The following is a 20,967-nucleotide window of genomic DNA, read 5'->3' as shown; positions in this document are numbered from 1 at the left end:
CCCCCCGCCCCCCGAGTCTCAGTTTCCTCATCTGTAAAATGGAGAAGAAGATGATGATGTCATTGTGAGGGATGACATAGGATAAAAGCCTGTGAAGTGCTTCGCCAGTGACTGGCACGTACGCCTTTGATAAGTGACACGCTAGGACCGTGGTCGGCAAACTGCGGCTCGCGAGCCACGTGCGGCTCTTTGGCCCCTTGAGTGTGGCTCTTCCCCAAAATACCATGGCCTGGGCGAGTCTATTTTGAAGAAGTGGCGTTAGAAGAAGTTTAAGTTTAAAAAAATTTGGCTCTCAAAAGAAATTTCAGTCGTTGTCCTGTTGATATTTGGCTCTGTTGACTAATGAGTTTGCCGACCACTGGGCTGGGACATCCCGGAAGGAACCGGGTCTCTGGGAGACTGGGGATTGCATCGGTCTCCTTGTCCGCTTACCCTGCAGCAGTTCTCACGAAGTAGATAGATGTGGTTGTGTTGCCTGAGAACATGCCGCTGCCTTTGTCCTCAGAAGGTTCTAGTCTCCTGCTGGCCCTGAACTGCGTGCAGCCCGCCTGCCGGCCGGATGTGGGCGAGATTCCTGCGGAGCCAGCCTCCTCGACCGCCCTCGCGGCGGGCAGGGGCTCACCAGCGCTGGGCAGCCACGGCCTGTGCGTCTTGGCCTGCTGAGCGCCCGTGTCATCCCTCGTGTCTCTCGGACCTCAGCAGCGAGAGCCATGGTCTCTGTGATTGAGCCACGTTCATTCTGTCACGTTGGCTTAGGACAGCCTCACCAGTGAGCACGCTGATCAGAGCTGCCACCCTGTCCTCTTACGGAGAAACGTCCGAGAGTGGACACCCCGATACCTTGAGCTCAGACAGGAGCAGCGACTCAGTCAGTCTGTGTCCCCACCCCTGTTCCGTCTTTGAACCCATCCTCATCCCCACAATGACTGGGGCGTGAAGGTTCCAAAGTGGCCTCCGCAGAAAGGTGCCTCCCTCGTGGGCTGTGCCTTGGGCGAGCCCCCCTCCACGGGGCTCATTGTTCTCTGTGCAGGTAAAGACCTTCCTTTATGCTGTCTCTGGTCTCTTTGGCTGACTTTGTTTTTTTCTGGGGGGAATGTGTCTGCCCCCCTCACCCTCCCAGTCACCCAGCAGATTTTTAAAAAAAAATTCATAACACATTTCCACTTCGCTAACGTATGTCAGGCGCTTAAAATTTTCACACGCACGTTGATCTCACTTGATGAGCTGAATCCCGAAAGCCATCTTCCTATCAGGCTGCAGTGTCCGGTTGCTGGATGTTTGCGTTTTCCACAAAAGAAGCGGATTCTGATTCATTCATCTAAGGCGAAAGCGCACACGCCGGGATGTAGCTCTGGAGGACAGTCAGTGCTTTTCTCAACAAGTGCTGGAGGTAGGACCCAGCGGGGAGCTCAGTGAGGCCGAGGCTCTTGACGGCTCTGAAGCTTAGGCTTCTCAGTGACCCTGATCCAGTTCATCAGCAGAGCCCGGCACATGGGTTGAGTATCAGCAGGTTTTTAAAAACGCCGGTGCTGGTGTTCCCTGGTGCTCTTTCTGGTGAGTTGGTGCGGAATTGTTTCCTGTGCGGGTCTGTGCCGGTGTGGCCCGGGGCCGGACCCGGGACACCTGGGACAGCACACCCGGAACCAGGACCGGAGAGTCCGCAGCAGCATGAGAGGTCGGTCGCAGCGGCTGGCCAGGTTCCGCCTCCGGGAGGTTTGACCACCCTGGGCAGGGCACCAAGACAGATTTGGGCTCAGGAGAGAAGAGCAGAATTGGGACGTGTCTGCTGGGGATGAAATGAGGAGCTAGGTCATGTGGGGGACGGGCGGCAGGTCCTGGCGCTGGGCTTGGTGTGGCCCACGCTCAGCCCTGAACCCCCGGGATGGGTTGGTTGTGGCCAGCAGGCCTCTCCATGGACTGCCTGGGTTTCTCGGTGCCCCTGTCTTGCTGCAGATCAGTTTTGCTGTGATTTTAATTAATGAGCGGCTCTCCCATGGTCAACATCTTGGTTTCCTTTAGAATCAGTTAAGTTGCATTACTGGTTCTGGTCAAACGTCCTTTTACAATCTCATTCCCCAGACGCCAGCCTGGCAGCGGCGGCCGAGCAGCCAGAGTGGCCCGCGGTGTGACTTGGCTCCCCAGCCTCCATCTGAGACGGGCGGCGGGGCAGGGACAATGGTGGGTTCCTTCCCGATGCTGGGCACTGGTCTCATTTTCACAGGCGGGGCGGGAAGTGGAGGCTCCGAGAGGGGGGCTGAGGGTAGGTCGCGGTCACACAGGTGGAGGTGCCTGGCTGCTCTGTTCCTTCCCCGGAGAAGCTCCCTCAGCAGGGGCTGGGCTTCCTTCTCCCGCACAGGCTGGTGCCATTCCGAGGGGCCGGCTCTAGTGCTGCAGCGGCTCCCGGCCGGCCGTTCTTTCCTCTCAGCCCCGGCGCTCCTGGGGCGTGGGAGGCACTCCCTTTGGTGCTGGGGGGAAGGCTCCAATGGTAGGAGACGTCTCAGACCAGCTGACATCTTCCTTGAGTGCCTGCCGCTCTGTGTCGCTGTCCTTTTATTACCTGTTGACTCCAGGAGACGGTGATGGAGTGACAGGGAGGAGCTGCACGCCCCCCCCCCCCCTCCCCATATGGAAATGGAAAACATGTACAGTTCACCGGGGAGTGGGAATAAAAGGGAACGCTGGGTTAAACGTTGATCTGCAAAAGCCTGGTGACTTCCCTTCTGGCCCGGCCGATCTCCTCCCATTGGCCCAGCCACCATCCTGGTCTTGGAACGAATTCCGGTCCCCAGCCCTTCTTTCAGGTTTTTAAATGTCATCCCAGCCACACATGCTTCTTACCTTGTGCCTGATGATCTCCAAGATGACAGCTTATTTACTCTCCGCTCCCAGGTGGGGCGGTGGCCCCGGGCGAGGCTGGGATTCCTGCGGAGTCTCTGGGCCCTTCCCTTCCCTGCTCGTCTCTGCTGGCCCGCTGTCTCTCGTGGACTGATCTTGTCGGCACGAGCCAGCGTGGTTTCTCATTTTCACTTTGGGATCTCACCCTCCTGGCCTGTCTCTCAGACCAGGCGGCATCTTTCTTGAGTACCTGCCGCTCTGTGTGTCCCTGTCCTTTTATTACCTGTTGACTCCAGCCAGGCCAGTCACCAGGTGGTTCTCACCCCTCCCCCCCCGCCTTACAAGCCCCACTGTCTGTTTATTCAGTGCCATCGGGGAATGCCATTATTCACTCAAAGGGTTGCTGAGTTCCAAATACCTTTTCTGTGTTAACCACTTAAGTGAAAAGAGTCTGCCTTTCGCTGCCTTCTCAAAGGAGTGAGAACATAGGAACCCCTTTCCTTGTGTCTTAAATTGGCACCTTGGACCTTTTTGGCGCGTGTGCCACTCAGGGCCTCAGGCTAATGGGGTCCTGGATGATTAGGCTTTTATTATTATTATATTTTTAAAATATATTTGTATTGATTTCAGAGAGGAAGGGAGAAGGAGAGAGAGATAGGAACATCAGGGATGATAGAATCATTGATCGGCCGCCTCCTGCACGCCCCACACTGGGGATAGAGACCGCAACCCGGGCATGTGCCCTGACCGGGAATCGAACTGTGACCTCCTGGTTCATAGGTCGACGCTCAGCCACTGAGCCACGGCAGATTGTTTGGCTTTTAAAATTCCCACCTCCACATTTTATATTTTTAGGACAGTTCTCTGTTGCCAGCTTTTGCTTTGCTCTCCTGTCACTACCTCGAGGCTCCCTCTTCCCAATGACACATTTGTTCCTTACGGCGTTGTGAAGGTCAGATCAGGCCATGCCGAGGCGTCAGGGCCGCGCCTCCTGAGCCCTGGACCCTGCACCCCGGTCCGGAGCCCCTGCCCTGCTGCTGGGTCTCCACTCGTGGGGAAGAGAGAACAGGACCAGGGAGCAGCCAGGAAAGCGGCCAACGCCAGTGCTCGCCAGCTTCGGCAAACAGGTGACCTCCGCGAGGAACATCGGTTTTCGGAGCTGGAACATGGAGATTATACTGTCCGTCCACATTTTGAGTTGCTGGGAGGTCAGGAAAAGTAGGGAAGGTCCCCAGTGTGTGCATTAAAATGGGTGTAAACCCCAGTGCCATTCAAGCATTTACTCATGGGCGGTTTGAGTCAATGCGCGGGTCTCTTCTGTGCTTACTCTGAAAACTGCTCGAGAAAACTGTTAATTCTTTGAGGCTTGTGTTCCCAGAGATACTCAGCTCCCGGTTCCCTCCTTGCTGCAGCCTCTGGGTAAAATGCCGAGTCAGCAATCACCCGCCCGCCCTCCCCCCCTCCCTTCTGGAACGCTCACATAGTTTTAGCACAGTGTAAATCAGGTTTGACCACCATGCACGCACGTACCCACACGTACACATGGCATACGCACTCCCCCTCCCCCCGTGCATGTACAGAGCAGGGCTGGAAACCCCTCTGCCTCACAACACACACACACACACACACACACACACACACACACACACACACACGTGAGCTCGGTTTTCCTTGTGCCTGCTTCCTTATTTAGCATTCCCAACTTGTTTTTAAGGCAACACTCCTATCTTAGAACTGGGGTGAAACACTCAAACTCTCCCTGTGCTTTTGATACATGTCTTCATTGTAGGGCAAGCAGCAAGTATTGCTTTTTATTTCTTTATTTTTTCATTTTTTTTAAATTTAATCTTTATTGTTCAGATTATTATAGTTGTTCCTCTTTTTTCCCCCCATAGCTCCCCTCTACCTGGTTCCCATCCCACCCTCTTCCCTTACCTCCCCCCCCACTGTCCTCATCCATAGGTGCAAGTATTGCTTCTTAGAACACATTCTTTTTTGAAATCCGGGGCTTTCTGGAATATCATCTCCTTAAAATCACACGTCTGACGAGATAAGCAAGCTATGGCCTCTGCCCTCAGCGGGCTTGCGTCTGAGGAAGAGAAGTCCCCTCAGTTCTGTTAGAAACACAGTTTCCTAAGCCCCGGGGAGGCACCGAGCACCGTGCCGAGAACGGTCGTATGTAGTGCAGAGTCGTGTATGCGTGACAGAGCGCGGGACAGAGCGCCACGCGTGGCCCCGGTGGCCTGGGAGCCGATGGGGAGCGAGGTGTGAAGAAAGGGGAAGTGTGCTGGTTCCTGGGCAGAACGGTGAAAACACATGTTCGTCCTGCTGGCCGGGCAAGCAGAGTGGTGTCTCTTTCCCTTGATGGAAGACTGTTGTGTGGTCGAACCCACACAAGTATTTGTTGATCAGGGTCGTTTATTATTTGCTGGAGAAAATTCGGTGTCACCCACCGACGACCTGTTTCTACAGCCCATCTGCTGGAGCAGGAAAATAGCACTGCTCTTCGGGCCCCTTATTTCTTCCTTCCGTGATCCTGTTCCATCTTGTACTCACAGCAACGGGAAGGCTGGATGCTCACTCAGAGGGGATGCTGGGACCGGGATTCCAGCCCCGGAAAGGGAGGTGGGCAACCTGTAAGAGTCCCGTCCATCCTGATAATAGCCTGTCACTTTAATTTTATGGGGAGTCTAAACTCTTACACATTGATCAGTGTAATCCAGTTTTTATTATTATTTTTTATTTTTTTAAAAAAGTGTATTTTTATTGATTTCAGAGAGGAAGGGAGAGGGGAGAGAGAGAGAGAAACATCCATGATGAGAGAGAATCATGGATTGGCTGCCTCCTGCATGCCCCACACTAGGGATGGAGCCCACAACCCAGGCATGTGCCCTGACTGAGATTTGAACCCTGACCTCCTGGTCCATAGGTCGATGCTCAAGCCCTGAGCCACGCCAGCCGGGCTGTAATCCAGTTTTTAAGAGCCTTCAGAAGAAGAAAATAATTTAAATGCTCTGAAAATCCAGATGGTCATTCTTTGAATAGCTGATTTAGAAATGTTGGTATTGAATCAATCACTAACATGCTCAGTGCTGTGTACCTTAAGCTTGCATTGTGAAAATCTAAAAACGCACACCACACATTTTAAAAATGGTGTGGCTCAGTGGTTGAGCACCAACCTGTGAACCAGGAGTTTACAGTTCGATTCCCATTCAGGGCGCATGCCTGGGTTGTGGGTTCAATTCCCAGTGTGAGGCATGCAGGAGGCAGCCAATCAATGATTGTCTTTCATCGTTGATGTTTCTATCTCTCTCTTCCGCTCCTTTCTCTCCGAAACTAATAAAAATGTATTTAAGAAAATAAAAATGGTATTACACAACTTGAGAGATGTAAAAGTTTTGGCTCATAGCCTTGGCTGCTCTTGGAGGGTTTTCTATCCAAAGCCAGGCTGGGCAGAGAGTCCTCTGGGAAGAAAAGGTCCGTATATGCTCAGTGAAGTGAGTATTTTTTTTTTTACTTTCTCTGGAGATGGCAGTCCAGGAAAAAAAAAAAAAAAAAAAAAGACTTGAGAACCACCGGGCAGCATTTGGGTGGTGATGCCGGGGTATGACACCTTGCTTCTGCCCAGTTCAGACGGTGACCTGCACTCTCAGAGGCCCTTACACGTATCTGCATATATTGTAAATGCTCTGCACATGCACTTGCATCTCTCAGAGATGGCCCCTGGCTAAGAGGTGCTGGGAAATAACTGGGAATCCTGATCTCCATTGAGTTGTGTTGTAAAAGAAGAGATGTGTACCGCTACATTTTAACCTTTGAATGAGCTTAGAACACCACAGGGGGAAAAAATTTTCAGCTAAAACTTTACACATTTTCTTTAAAAAAAATATTTTTATTGGTTTCAGAAATGGAATCAGGGAGAGGGAGATAGAAACATCAGTGATGAGAGAGAATCAGTGATTGGCTGCCTACTGCACGCCCCCTACTGAGGATCGAGCCCACAACCCCGGGCATGTGCCTTGACCGGGAGTTGAGTCGTGACCTGCTAGTTCATAGGTCGAAGCTCAACCTCTGAGCCACACTGGCTGGGCAGAACTTGACATATTTTAAAGGAAAAAATGAGCACCTCTTTGATAAAAGTTTAAGGATGGTATGCAAAATATCAGCCAAAGAACTAAAAACTCAAACTGGCATTCGGTGCAGTGGTTACCCAGTGGAGATCATGAATTAGAAAGCTGAGGTTTAGTAGAGAACCTGAAACTTGGCAGTGGGTTGCTTTCCCTCACCTTGATCCATAAATTACTTGTTCATTAGAGAGCTTGTAGCAGGCACCCAAGATTTAGCAAACGAGAGTCTTACTCCAAACTTAACTCTCCTTAACTAAAACAAGCAAACAAACAAACAAACCCAAGTTATTAGTGATGTAAGGAATCATTTTGACTTACGACCTGTGTCCTAGAAGTGTCACTAGGTGATGTCATGGCTTGCTGCAGTGTCCCTAGGTAGGAGAGAACAACCATGGTGCGTGAGAGGCCCGAGACATGTGGTTGTCCGGCAACAGTTACATGTCAAATAGCCGTTTGCAACTCAGAACCACCGAGAAGGTTTGTTTTTCTCTTCTGTCTGTTCCAGTTATTTAATGGAGGGCAGATGTCCTCACTTAAGGGCTACTAGCACATCAGAGTCTGTTTTCTGAGCCTGAAAAGGGGCTAACCCCTTTTGGACGTTGACCAAAATACATATTCTAGTTAGCTAACCCCTCCTATTGGTGACAACGGAAGGAGTGAGAAGCACAGGAGAGCCCAGGATCCCCTTAAGACTGTGCATCAGCAGGACGTCCTTTTTAGCACCAGTTTGTTTCAATCAATGATTTCCATAAGTCAAGACTGTAACATCATAAAGTGAGATTTGGCTACATGTCGAAACATCGTTATTGTTATCCTTTAAAGGCTGTTTCTTGATTTCTCTTGGCCGTACCAGATCATATGGCAAATTAGGGGATGGCTGGTTTGTATGGACCTTGGATTACTCCCGAGAAAGAAACCCATAGGGGAGTGGATAGAAGCAGAGATCAGGGAAGAGAGGTTTGACGAAGTCTCCAGTCAGATTGATCGACGTGTGCTAGGAGGGAAGGTGGGAACCCTGAATCCCAGGTATAAAGTAACAGGTGAGCCTGAAAAGTCACTCGAAGGTCCAGAGTTAGCCTGGCTCCTCCGCCCCGCTGCCCGACCGACCTCCGTAGGTGCTGTAGTCCACTTCTGAGCCCTCGAAGGACTCTGTTATCTGTAGAGCCATGTCCGTCATGTAACGAGTATGCTGATAAACACAGGAGAGGCAGTGAACCCCACGTGGTGATGCTGCCCAGCCTACATTCAGTCTAGATTTGTATTTTTCCACTTCCATGCTGTCAGTCACTCGTGTAAACCTGGCTAAAATCTTTCAACTTTTGAGACGGATTGCATAATCGCTCTGCTCCCTCTCAGAGGGCGGTACGTGTGGATAAAGGTCTTCCCAAACCACTAAATGATTAACAGCGCCTGGGACTGCTTCACAAGGTCAGACCAAAGCATCGACCTCTGTTTTGTAGGTAAGAGGCTAAGACTGGAGGAGAGATTTCTCAAGGAAAGAAATTGTACAAAGAAACTGAAGTAGAGACTTGCAGGGTCAGAGGTTGTTTTTCCTTTTCTTTTTTTTTTTTCTGTCAAGGTTCACTGACCAAGTGGGGGGGAAATATCATGTAGATAAAAAGCAACGTAATGGAGTGTTTTATTTTGAGAGACCCCACACCTCCGGGAATAATGGCAGGATTATGACCTTTGACCCCAGGTAGACATGGGTGCAGCACCCCTCAAACCCCGGCCACCCTCCTGCTGGCTCCTGGTTGTGTCGCCTCAGCGCCCTAAGCTCTCTATGGCTCAGCCTCCCCATCAGAAATGAAAGGCCATTATGTTTATCTCACATTGTCCTGAGGATTAAATTAGATACAGTTTGTGAAAGCTCGTGCCTAGGAGGCACTGGACAAAGGCAGTTTCTCTTCCCTCTTTCTCTTCTGCTTTTAAAAATTTAAGAGGTGGGCATACTATAAACGAGTAAAATAAAGCACATTTCAGTGTGGAATCTGGAGGAAGGCCAGAGAAGAGAGCAAACAGACGCGGGGACACACCAGAGGTGGGCCGGTTCCCCAGCTCGGCAAGTCCCGCAGGCTTTGGAAGGTGCCCGTTCACAAACCAAATAAAGAGTAGTTTTCACGTTAACAAAAAAGAAAAGAAGGCTGATAAAAACATCGTCGGAGTCTGTTAGCCGAATATTTCAGGCTCCATCTGGAGACTGGAAGCCAAGGAATTTTGGAAATAGGACTTTTTCTTCATTTTCAGAGGTAGAAACCTCAAACTTCCTGTTGTGGAAAGTGGGGGTGGCTACTGGATTTTTTGGTCTAGAAAAGGGTGGTTTCTTTTCTCTGGGTGGATGCTGCCCTCTGATGTCTCTCCGTGGTACTGCGGCCTCGCCTCTAGCTCTTCCTGGCTCCACGGAATTAAATGGAGAGTCAGAGGTTCTTGTTTCTGGCTTGAGGCTTCAAGGATGAAGGGAGGAGAGTGGGCCGTAAAAACCGAGTTAGTTGGATGTACGTTTTTTTGGCCAAGAATTCACTTCTCACATTCTTCTTCCTTTTTATTATAATAAAGCTTCCCACAATAGTGTTGTTACCGGATGTGAAGTCACCAGACACACCTGCACAGAAGCTCCTTAGGGTGCTGTGACTCCGACCTTCTTCTTACCTTTTCTCTGCTTTTGGGGAATTCATGGTGGAGATACCACACTCTCTGCTTCCAGCCCTTGAAGCTCTGAGTAAAAGACTTGTAAAACCCCCTTTCTATCACACTTGGCAGGTTGCGAAGAGCTTCTACAGCAGGGATTGGGGAACCCTTTTTCTGCCAAGGGCCATTTGGATATTTATAACATCATTCTAGGGCCGTGGTCGGCAAACTGCGGCTTCGCGAGCCACATGCGGCTCTTTGGCTCCTTGAGTGTGGCTCTTCCACAAAATACCACGGCCTGGGCGAGTCTATGTTGAAGAAGTGGCGTTAGAAGAAGTTTAAGTTAAAAATTTGGCTCTCAAAAGAAATTTCAATCGTTGTACTGTTGATATTTGGCTCTGTTGACTAATGAGTTTGCCGAACACTGTGCTAGGGCCATGCAAAATGATCGACTTAAAAATTAGCCTGCTGGATTTGGTCTAGCATTTTTTTTTAAAACATATTTTATTGATTTTTTACAGAGAGGAAGAGAGAGGGATAGAGAGTCAGAAACATCGATGAGAGAGAAACATCGATCAGCTGCCTCCTGCACACCCCCCACTGGGGATGTGCCCACAACCAAGGTACATGCCCTTGACCAGAATCGAACCCGGGACCCTTGAGTCCGCAGGCCGACGCTCTATCCACTGAGCCAAACCGGTTTCGGCTTGGTCTAGCATTTAATGAACTCATCCCTAATGCCTTGGCGGGGCCTGACCAACGATTCTATGGGCCTTATGACAGCCCGAGGGCCCGACGTTCCCCACCCCTGTTCTACAGGCACAGTCTCCTGTGCTCTCCCAAGGTATTGGTGAGGGGGAGCATTCGTGTTGTGGTTGGTTTATTGACTTATTTGTAATATGTTTTATTGATTTTTAGAGAGAGAGGAAGGGAGAGGGGTAGAGAGAGAGGCACATCGATGAGAGAGAAACTTCGTAGATCCAGCACAGGGCATTCAGGAGGCAGCCAACTGGTGACCTCTCGGTTTCTGGGCCGACGCACAACCACTGAGCCACACCGGCCGGGCGTCATTTATTTATTTTAAAAAGTTTTTTTTTTTTTTTTATAAGAACTTATTTGAGGCAAAGCGACAACATTTGCTGGGGAGCAACATCTGAAGTGTCCCTAGCTTTGTGGTTTATAGATGAGGAAAGAGGCTCTGAGTGGGGACTGAGCGGGTAGCCTCAGGGCAGATCTGTGTTTCCCCTGAATCTCACTGAGTCCAGAGGCTGTGGTCAAGGGAGGGATTTCTCAAGAATAAGCTTGTTGACTGATGCGGATCCCCGAGGGCCTGGAAGGTTCGAGGTTTTATTTTCTGGGATGGTGTAGGAGCCTGAGGGTTAAGGAGTGGCCCAGAGGACCCCCCCCCCACCCCACCCCCCGTGTCCCCCAGCCCTGGTGCTCATCGAGTGCCATTGTAGTTGGAACCCCTGCTCTCAGGCAGGAGCACTGACTCATGAAGCTTCAAACCAGGGTTTCTAGTTTGATCTTCCCCCCTAGGCATTCCCCCCTATTCCGTGTGGAGGGTGGTGGTACCCATTCCCTGCTTCCTGGCGTATGCACGGTGGGGGTACAGTGACGCCTCAGAGCATGCAGAAACGACACGTGCCATTGTCAGAGCAGCCTCTGTTCCCCAGGGAATGCACATGCCGAGGCCTCGGATGGATGGCCTTCCTTGGTCATGCCAGGGCCCTGGTCCTCCTTTCCGTCACCCTGAACGCGTGAGTAGCCGACGCCACGTGCTGTTGGAGGCAGCGTGCGGGCACCTCCCAGGCGGTGGGGGTTCTCGGATCTGGAGCCAGGAGACCAGATCGCATTCAGGCTCCGGCACCACCGTTATCACAGTGAACACGTCACTCACGCTCCACACGTCCATTTTCTCAGGCGCAAGGCGAGGGAGAGGACAGCGTGGCTCCTTTCGGTGGCTCTTGGTAGCTTTGAAGCCAGCTACACTTGAGTCTGCGGGTACCCGACAGATGTCCTCGTGCTTTGACTGAGCAGGAGTCGACGTGCCGTGAACCACGGTTAGGTCAGTGACGGGCCGCATGCGTGACGGTGGCCCCATGAGACTTTAATGGAGCTGAGACGTTCTTATCACGTAGAGATGTTGCAGCCGTCATCACGTCACAGCACCGTGCGTCACCGACATGTTGGCGATGCTGGTGTACACAAAGCTACTGCTCTGTGTCAGCCCCGTGAAAGGGTAGCAATACAATTGTGTACAGTGCACCACACTTGCTAATGATAATGAGTGACTGTGTTACTGATTTAGGTACTTACTGTAGTATGCTTTTTACCATCATCTCAGAGTATACTCTCTCCGCTTATAAAATTATTTTGCTGTAAAACAGTATTCCGTATTCCAGTGGCAAGAGCCTCATACATCGTCTGCGTACCACGCTTCTTGGTTGCGTCATGTTCCCTTGTGCTATTTTGCACAGTAACGTGCTGTACAGGCTAGTAGCCTGGGAGCAACAGGATCTCCCATATGACCCGGGGTAGTGGGCTCTCCCATCTAGGTTTGTGTAAGTGCACGCTGATGTTTGCAGAACGTATCCTCGCCGTTAAGCGGTGCACGCCGTAAAGAACCTGACCTGGTGTGTGTGTGTGTGTGTGTGTGTGTGTGTGTGTGTGTGCGCGCTGAGGCTGAACTCAGAGGATGCTACCTGTGGGCAGAGCAGTTCAAACAGCACAACACCGGATACAGCCCCCAGATATCATAATAAAGGACTTGTTAAATTAACAACGATGCATCGGCCTAGGAAGATCCTTTGTGGTTTCTAAAAGGGTTTTTATCAAATAACATTGACTGATGTAGTTAAATCTACTAGTATACAATCTACTCTGTGAAAATGTCATTTACCAAACCATGGGCCCATGTCTGTAGAAGTAAAGGCATGGAATGCTATATAGCGAAAGCAGGTGTCTCTGGGAGGCAGCTTCTTGAGAGCGCGCGCGTGTGTGTGTGTGTGTGTGTGTGTGTGTGTTTGTGTGTTTGTGCGCGTGCGCGCGTGCACACACGCGCATATGAGTACTTTCTAAATGTCCTACAAGAACTAGGTATTACTTCTGTAAAAAGAAAAATATTGTAAAAGTTACTATCAAATGTTCCATCCATTTTAATAGGCACCGGCAGCGTCTGCTGTGTGCGGGGAGGGCACTGCACCAAAGCTTCCTGATTCCTCCAGACAATGGCTAAAGGACTCTGTGTCCCCTTTGCCTCCCCAGGAAAGAGAGCAGCATGGCCAGTGTGCTGTCCCGGCGCCTTGGAAAACGGTCCCTCCTGGGAGCCCGGGTGTTGGGGCCGCCCGGGGCTGCCCCACCTTCGGAGCCGCAGGCGGAGCTGCTGGATGGGGTGGCTCCCCAGCCCTTCTTCACCTCTAAGGACACTTCCTGTCAGGAGCAGCCCAAGGACGTCCTCAAGGCTCCCAGCACCTCGGGCCTCCAGCAGGTGGCCTTTCAGCCTGGGCAGAAGGTAGGATGGTCCCGAGTGGACAGGTGCCCGATCTTCCCGGGCTTGTGGCCAGCAGGCTCGTGGTGCCCCGAGTGACGGGCGGAAACTCCCTGGGCATGGTTTTGCGTGCATACAGACCTTTAACTTGCAGCCCTGTGGGCCTGCGGGCAGCGGGCTTCTCGAGAGAATGAGTCGTCAGCAGCGGATCCAAGACTCCTCCCTGACGGACAGGGCTGCCTGGAGAAAAGGCTGGCGAGACCTGACATCTGACATTCTGGGCTTAGGCCTACTCAGAACCTCAGTTTCAGGCATGGCCAGAGCCCAGTTTTTTCAGCCTGCCGCAGTTTGCAACTTAACAAAACTAAGGGAAGAATCCCAGGCTTATGAGAGATTGATAAGGTTGTGTCTTTGAATAAGAGAGGAAGGTGTTCGTTTAGTCAGAATACTATTTGGTCTTCCTTTTCCAGTGTTTTCTCCCCTTGTGTCAGGGCCGGTACCTGCTATTGTCACTAGATCCAGGTGCGTGGGCTTCTCTTTCATTGCCTTCTCCACGGTCCATAAGTGGACTCTACCTTTTGTCTCCCTGCCGAGGCTTCTGTTTCCCACAGCTCGCTTCCCCATCTGCTAGGCAGCCCTTGAGAGAGGACAGCCGACCTCTCTATCCCTACCACCTTGTCCCTAGGTAGACTCAGAAGTCGGTGAAGGGCAAGAGGCAGGGTGAGTAATCCAAGGCAATAGCTGTGAACCAGCAGATATATAGGACTTTGGAGGCAATGCAGGGCAAGAATTTAGGAGGATGGACATGGATTCCAGATTCATTTGTTTGGAGAATTTAACTCATTTACATTTAAAGTACTTATTGGTAGGTAAGGACTTACTGTTGTTATTTTGTTAATTATTTTCTGACTGTTTTGTAATTCCTTTGTTCTTCCTCTCTTGCTGTCTTCCTTTGTGGTTTGTTGATTTTTTTCATAGTCATGCTTTGATTCTTTTCTTTTTATCTTTTGTGTATTAACTAGAGGTGTTTCCTTCCTTCCTTCCTTCCTTCCTTCCTTCCTTCCTTCCTTCCTTCCTTTTTTGGTTACTACAAGGCTTACAGAAAACTGTCTATTTTAAGATGATAACAACTTAAGCTTCAATGGAATATAGATTCTAAGTTCAGAAGAAAAAAAATCTCAGAAACTGACATGTTCACTTTCTCCATATAGAGCAGTGGTTCCCAACCTCTTTTTGGCCATGCCCCACCTAAGCATCTCTAAAATCCTGATGCCCTGCCCCCGTGACATAGAATTCTTATTATTCAAAAAGTGAACTCCTATTCACGCGGAGGAAGCCTAAAAGGCCATTCACTTGGTCTAAACAAGCTTCCAAAGAACATGACATCCATGAAAGAGAAAAATAAAAGAACGAAAGGACAGTTGAAGTACCGAGGAAGAAATCACTAAGACATTGTTAAAAAAATAATAATAATATGAAATGATATGAAAAAACAGCAAATAAAATTTCAAAACATACAATAGAGAACTGAAATGCATACATGTGTCACAATATATATTTATATGCTGTACATGTGGCCCCTAGAACCATAAGAAATGCAAAAAATTCACTGTTAATAACTCATTCTCGAATTGCACCCCCCTTAAAGATCAAGTTGCCCCCCTGTGGGGCGTGTGCCCCACGTTGGGAACCTCTGGTGTAGAGAGTTTATAAGGATCTGCTTTGGGAAGAACCAGTCTCCGGGGGCTCAGGTGGGAAGCAGATACCTGGCAGCCTCTTGCTTGAATTACAGCCGAGGCAGGGACTTCAGTTGGTGTAGGTGGATCCCAGAACTTGGGGCCTATGGAACTACTAAGAACTACTAAGTGCTGACCACGGTTGCCGCTTTTCTCTCCCACCAGGTGTATGTGTGGTACGGGGGGCAGGAGTGCACAGGACTGGTGGAGCAGCATAGCTGGGCAGAGGACAAGGTGACGGTCTGGCTGTTGGACCAGAAGTTACAGATCTGCTGCAGAGCGGAGGAGGTGTGGCCGGCCGAGCTGCAGGGCCCCCTCCCCCAGGGGCCACTTCCGGAGCCGGGAACCCAGGCGCAAGCCTACAGGCCTGTCTCCAGGAACATCGACGTCCCGAAAAGGTTTGTGTGGGGGGACCGTTGCTCTGGACACCACGGGGGGCACGGGGTGGTGTGGGGTGGCGGCATGCTTTGTGATGGGGGAGCAATGTGGAAGTCCTAGGTGTGTAGCTGTCAAGATATTGGACAAACGGGACACAGAGAGAAGAGACGGCATCCTTTAGAAAAACCCGGAACGATGTCCGTTCTGTTTTTGGTTGGACGAAGGGCTGTTTTTCCTCTCTTCACACTTAGATTAAAATTAGGTCTTAGTTTTTCATGATGAGAGACAGGAAAAATGGCTTCGATCAGGAACCGGTGAACTTGTTCTGAATGGGCCAGATAGTAAGCAGGGCGGGCTTTGTGGACCACGCGGTCCCGGTCCCAGAGACCCCGCTCCGCGGTGGCGGTGTGAGGGCGGCCACGGACAGTGAGGAAACACACAGGCACGGCTGTGCTCCAATAAAACTTTACTTATGGACACCCAGGTTTCAATTTTGTATAGTTCTCATGTGTCACATGTCAAGAAATAATACTCTCCTTTTGATTTTTTAAAACCATTAAAAAACTGTAAAACCATTCTTAGCTTGGGAGCCATACAGAAGCAGGCGACAGGCTACGTTTGGTCCCCAGCCCATAGATTGCTGACCCCTCGCTTAGACGTTCGAAACCATTGATTTAAAAAAATTTTTTTACTTTTCAATTACAGTTTATGTTCAGTATTATTTTGTATTAGTTTCAGGTGTTCAACATAATTCAAAACCATTAATGTTGAATGCAGACTGTTTGAATGGATATCTTGCTTTAGAATTTTATGATACAATTTTCCCCTGAGGGGGAATACCTGTATATATATATATATCTCCTAGTTTCTGGTACATACTCTTTGTACACTGATCTTTTAAAATTAAAAGAGGAAACCTGCCAGTGGAGATTGTCTTATATCCAGGATGGGCAAGCAGTTAAGCCTCATTCCACCGCTTTCTGTGCTTGTCTGTGGGCAATACTGCCTTTGACAGCACACCCAGAATATTGAGAGCAGACCAGAGCAACAATATTTGTGATTGTGAATTCAGAGGAATGTGGGCAAAGAACGTGTTTTTCTACTCGATGGAAATAAAAATACAAAGATCACGTAAAACAAAGGGATGCTAATATGGGTAATATATTACGGGTCTTAGTTTAACGACTTCAAACCCAGTCACACATTTTGGTGGATCTGAATTGTAAAGAGAGGATTATTACAGTCCTGTGAAATAGATGAGCTGCCTACAAATTTATTTCAGACCACCTTTCCATACCTTAGCATTAACTTATAGACAGCTCTAAATTTACTTCCACATGATGTAGCTTTATATGGATTTTTTAAAAAAATAGCATATAACGTTTTATAGACCTCTGCTGTTTAAAGCATTGAGGTTTACTTTAGTGCTTCTGGTTTACTTTGCTCATTGCTTATGTACTAGGTTCTGTTGACATTCAGAAGCTAACAGAATTCCTCATCATTTTTCTTGGGGGAGGGGAAAGGAATTGGTTAGTGTAATTGTTTCCTCTTAAATTTAAGTATAAGATGGGGAAAGAAAGATAATTTTAGTGCTTTCGAATTCTAGGGGGCATCCTTTTTGTCCATGCTCTTTTTCATTGCTTTTCATTGCTTTGACTCTCCTTCCTTCCCCCCAAATACAGTTCTCTATTTTAAGCTGCAGAGTTATGTAGGAAGTGAATTCAGGGGAGAGAATGGAGTTGCCTCCGGGTGTCAGCAGTGGGATGGGGACCGACCCCCTTATACTGGGGTTGACTGATACTATAAACGTAATCCAGAATGAGTATCTTTCACGAAGAATGAGGGGAGACCGTCATGCTTTTTTTAATGTACACACTGGCTGATTGGAGTGGGGATGTGGAGGGGACAGCCCAGATAGGTAATATAATCACGTGACCAGCAGTGTCAGCATGTAACCTCTGGCCCTCGCCTGCTTGAATCCAGGAAGTCCGAGGCAGTGGAAATGGACGAGATGATGGCGGCCATGGTGCTGACGTCCCTGTCCTGCAGCCCGGTCGTGCAGAGTCCTCCTGGGGCCGAGGCCAACTTCTCTGGTGAGGAAGGGAGTCCACGTGGGTTCTGGGTGTGGCAGAGTCTCATCACTCACGTCCTCTGCTCTGAGCAGCTAATTGCCGAAGTACTGGCCCGGCAACAGGATTCCGGAGTCCCTTCTTTCTTGTGTCCCAGACCGGCTGAGTGACACTGAGTTGGATGCTTCCGTTCTTTTTCCTCAGTTTCCTCCTCTGGGGAGAAGTTTCCTGGTGCATTGTGAAGATGATTGAGCACGGGGCTGAGCCACACTGGCCACTTGAGTAAGTTCTTCTATGGGAGTAAGTGAGTGAGGCACTTTGGTGGGGGCCTGAACCAGGCCCATAGAGGAGTATTTAGTTCACGAAGGTGGAAACTTACTAAATGGTCCCCTAGTGGCCTCAGAAGATTCATGCCCCTGTTCCAAGTGCCTAATTCAGCCTCGTACATCAGCGTGGGCCTACAGGCCAAGGACCTGGAATAAACAAGCCGAAGTCTAAAGTAAATCTAATTGCTTCCTACAAAGCGACAGAAGGACTTCACAGCAAATTGACAAATTAAAGGGGAATTCTTCCGGTGCGACCCCCAAAATACAGTATCAGTAATATGGGAGGAAGGAGAAGGGTCACTGGATATTAGTAGTTTGGCAAGACTGGTGGCGAACCTGAAGTGTTTCATTTGGAAACTCGCTATGCGGCTGGCCTAACTTACTCCCAGGGAATAACTTTTTCATTGGTGAGATCTAACTGAAAGTATGGAGTCAGAAGGAAAGTGGCCTTTACAAGTATCCCTCCTAAGTCATCTCTCTAGGTACAAAGTCAGTTTAAAGGCGTGATGAAGCAAACTTCCTTCCTTCACCCAAAGCCCGCCATCGGTGACGAGTTTGCTAGCTAGTTGTTGTGTCTGCTATCCCCCCTGTGGTGAAGCATGGCGTGCGTTGTGCATCTGCTCTGTGAGCACCGAGGGCGACACAAACAACAACGGGGAAGTAAGGAGTCAGTTCTAAGTTCTCAGGAAATTCTACGAGTTTAGGAGATCCAGGAGGTTGGTCAGTAGGAGGAAGATCCAGAGACGTGTCAGAAAGGGAAAGAAAATCATTGACTTCAATTCCCATCGGGTTTTGTGTATATATCTGTGTGTAGAACACATATATAATATTCACACACACACACACACACACACCCCAACACCAACACATACACATCTAACATAATATGCCATGATCCTGATATCTGAAGTCCCTTTTGGACACAAAATTTAGTAGTTTATTAAAGACTAGAGGCCCAGTGCATGATTGAATCATGCACGTTTAGGGTCCCCTACACGCTTTCGCTTTCGATCACAGGGGAGCTGGGTGCCTGTCCGCTGGTGCACCAGGCCTTTCAGAAGCCTCCAGCTCGGCGGAGGCTTCTGAAAGGCCTGGTGCCGGAGCAGACAGGCACTCAGTTCCCCCACTTTTGATGGTCCACGGCCGCTGAGGGGGGCTACCCTGCTGTTGAGAGGCGCAGGGGGTGGGAGTCCTGCCACGGACACCCAGCTGCGCCTCTCAACGGCCACTGAGGAGGGCTGCCGCGGACACCTGGCTACCCTGCCGTTGAGAGGTGCAGCTGGGTGTCCGTGGCAGGCCCCCTCAGCGGCCGCGGATCTGGCCGTTGAGAGGCACAAGGGGCGGGAGTCCCGCCCCCTGTGCCTCTCAACAGCAGGGTAGCCCCCCTCAGTGGCAGCGGATCCGTGCCTCTCAATGGCCGGATAGGCCACCCCGAGTCCCGCCCCCCAGCCTCCCGCCGCCCAATCATGGGCGTAGTGGAGTGATGGTAATTTACATGTTACTCTATTATTTATTAAAGATTTTTTCCCATTATATGTCTGGTCTTATGACTGAAATCAGTGGGAATATAAGGCGTCCTTGGCAGCGAATGGTATTGAAGTATTCTGCCGCAAGGCGAGGCCTACACAATCACCCAGACCTTGCTCCAATCATGGATACTGTTTGCACAGAAACCACTCTTCCCTTGGGTGTCTGAGTTGTTAGGGTGGTTCTGTGCATGTGTGTGTGTGGAGACCGGAGGGGATTATAGATATTTCTTAGAGGTTCGCTGTGTGCTCTCATTGCTATGTGCTTGCAGAGGAGCACTTCATTTTCATGCATAGAATATCTAGTACCTTCCCTAGAAAATCGCACGATCGAAGGTAGAGTAATTTATGTTCACCTTACAACGTATAGACTAATTTGTGAAATTAATCTTTTGCTTTTTAAAACGCTTTTCTTCCTTCGTGTGCCAGTCTGCCAGTTCCAGCGTTTGAGCCATTTGCATGGCTCCCTGTGGAAGGTTGCTGTGTTGTAGGGTTTCCCTGTGTTTGACCTGCTCTTCTCCAGAGTCCTGATCGTGTTAGATGTAGCATTCTGCTTCTCCGCCCTTCTCTCCCTGAGTGGGTGTGTGGGGGCCCTGGACCTATTGGGCTGTTGGGGCTGCTGAGTTCTTCCCCGAAGGGCTCCCCTATTTTGTAAGCCCCATGTATAGATGTCATAAACTCTTGGTTTCCAGGGGGTCATAGCTTTGAGACTTGACAGTGATATTTAGGGAGGGAAGAGCTCACAGCATCCCATGCTGTGTGGGTGGGCTCCTGCTGGCAGGTGTGACTTGATGAAGGAGATCCTGCATGGGTAACATGCAACAGGAATGCTGGGTATCTACCCCAGGGGTCCAGCTCAGCCGAGAAGCAGTTGGGAATATGGAGCAGGATGAGAGAAGAGCAGTCGGATTTGTATCCTGGCTACAAAGGACGTGTCTGTCCATCTCAGGACCCAGGTTATGGAGGAGGCTCCGTGGAAAGCCCGCCCGTGGTGGAGTTGGGGTAGTTGGGGACATGGGTACCACACCTTTCCCCTCTTCTCTTGTTATTTCTGTGTATGAGAATGTCAGATTCTTCTGTCCTATCAAGGAATTGGGATTTATGGCCTAGGCCAGTGGTCGGCAAACTCATTAGTCAACAGAGCCAAATATCAACAGTACAATGATTGAAATTTCTTTTGAGAGCCAAATTTTTTAAACTTAAACTTCTTCTAACGCCACTTCTTCAAAATAGACTCGCCCAGGCCGTGGTATTTTGTGGAAGAGCCACACTCAAGGGACCAAAGGGCCGCATGTGGCTCTCGAGCCGCAGTTTGCCAACCACGGGCCTAGGCAATGGAAGAGTCTGGGCTGGGCCTAAAATAGCCTGAAGATAGGCAACTTAAAGACAGAAAGTGTCCCATCTCACTGTGATCTTCCTCTTGCTCAGAGGCACTCCTGGGAGCAGGCGGCAGGTTCGGGGCCCTGCTGGGCGTCCCCCGGGCATCTGTCATTGGTCTGAATTGCTCTCAGAGCTTGTCTTCTCTGAACGTGTTACTTGTGGGTAACAGCAGCCACCTGGGCTGCTCCCACCTCTGGTAAACGGTACACGTCCCAGAGGCTGTAGAGCTGGCTGAGTGGTTTCTTCCCACAGGCAGTTTTTGATGGACTTGCCTGGGTTTAAATGATCAATAGGCATTTTTCAAGAAAGCCTGGTCAACAAGCTCATAGCTTAGCCTTTCCATCCTACTCCGCTGAGGGGAAGGCGCCCAGTGGTCCCCAGCACATGTCTGTGCACCTTCTCACCCACTCTTTTAGGCCTAGAGGCAGTAGAATCTTCCCCCTCCTCTTCCCCCTGCCATTTATTTATTTAT

The 20,967-nt window shown here is 49.9% G+C and overlaps 1 protein-coding gene across 1 annotated transcript in view; it reads left to right on the top strand.

Moving 5' to 3' along the window:
* ZNF395 (zinc finger protein 395) overlaps window positions 1–20,967 on the top strand; it is a 42,149-nt gene that overhangs the window by 15,513 nt on the left and 5,669 nt on the right. The window contains 3 exon segments of the mRNA XM_054717606.1: window positions 12,858–13,104; window positions 14,982–15,214; window positions 17,178–17,287. Of these exon segments, the coding sequence (XP_054573581.1) occupies window positions 12,871–13,104; window positions 14,982–15,214; window positions 17,178–17,287 (577 nt within the window). The 5' untranslated portion in view covers window positions 12,858–12,870.

Source organism: Eptesicus fuscus, chromosome 6 (assembly GCF_027574615.1).
Source record: "Eptesicus fuscus isolate TK198812 chromosome 6, DD_ASM_mEF_20220401, whole genome shotgun sequence".
In the NCBI taxonomy this organism is placed as follows: domain Eukaryota; kingdom Metazoa; phylum Chordata; class Mammalia; order Chiroptera; family Vespertilionidae; genus Eptesicus; species Eptesicus fuscus.
Note: the sequence above shows the minus strand (reverse complement) of the source record. Positions and strands in the feature narration are given on the sequence as shown.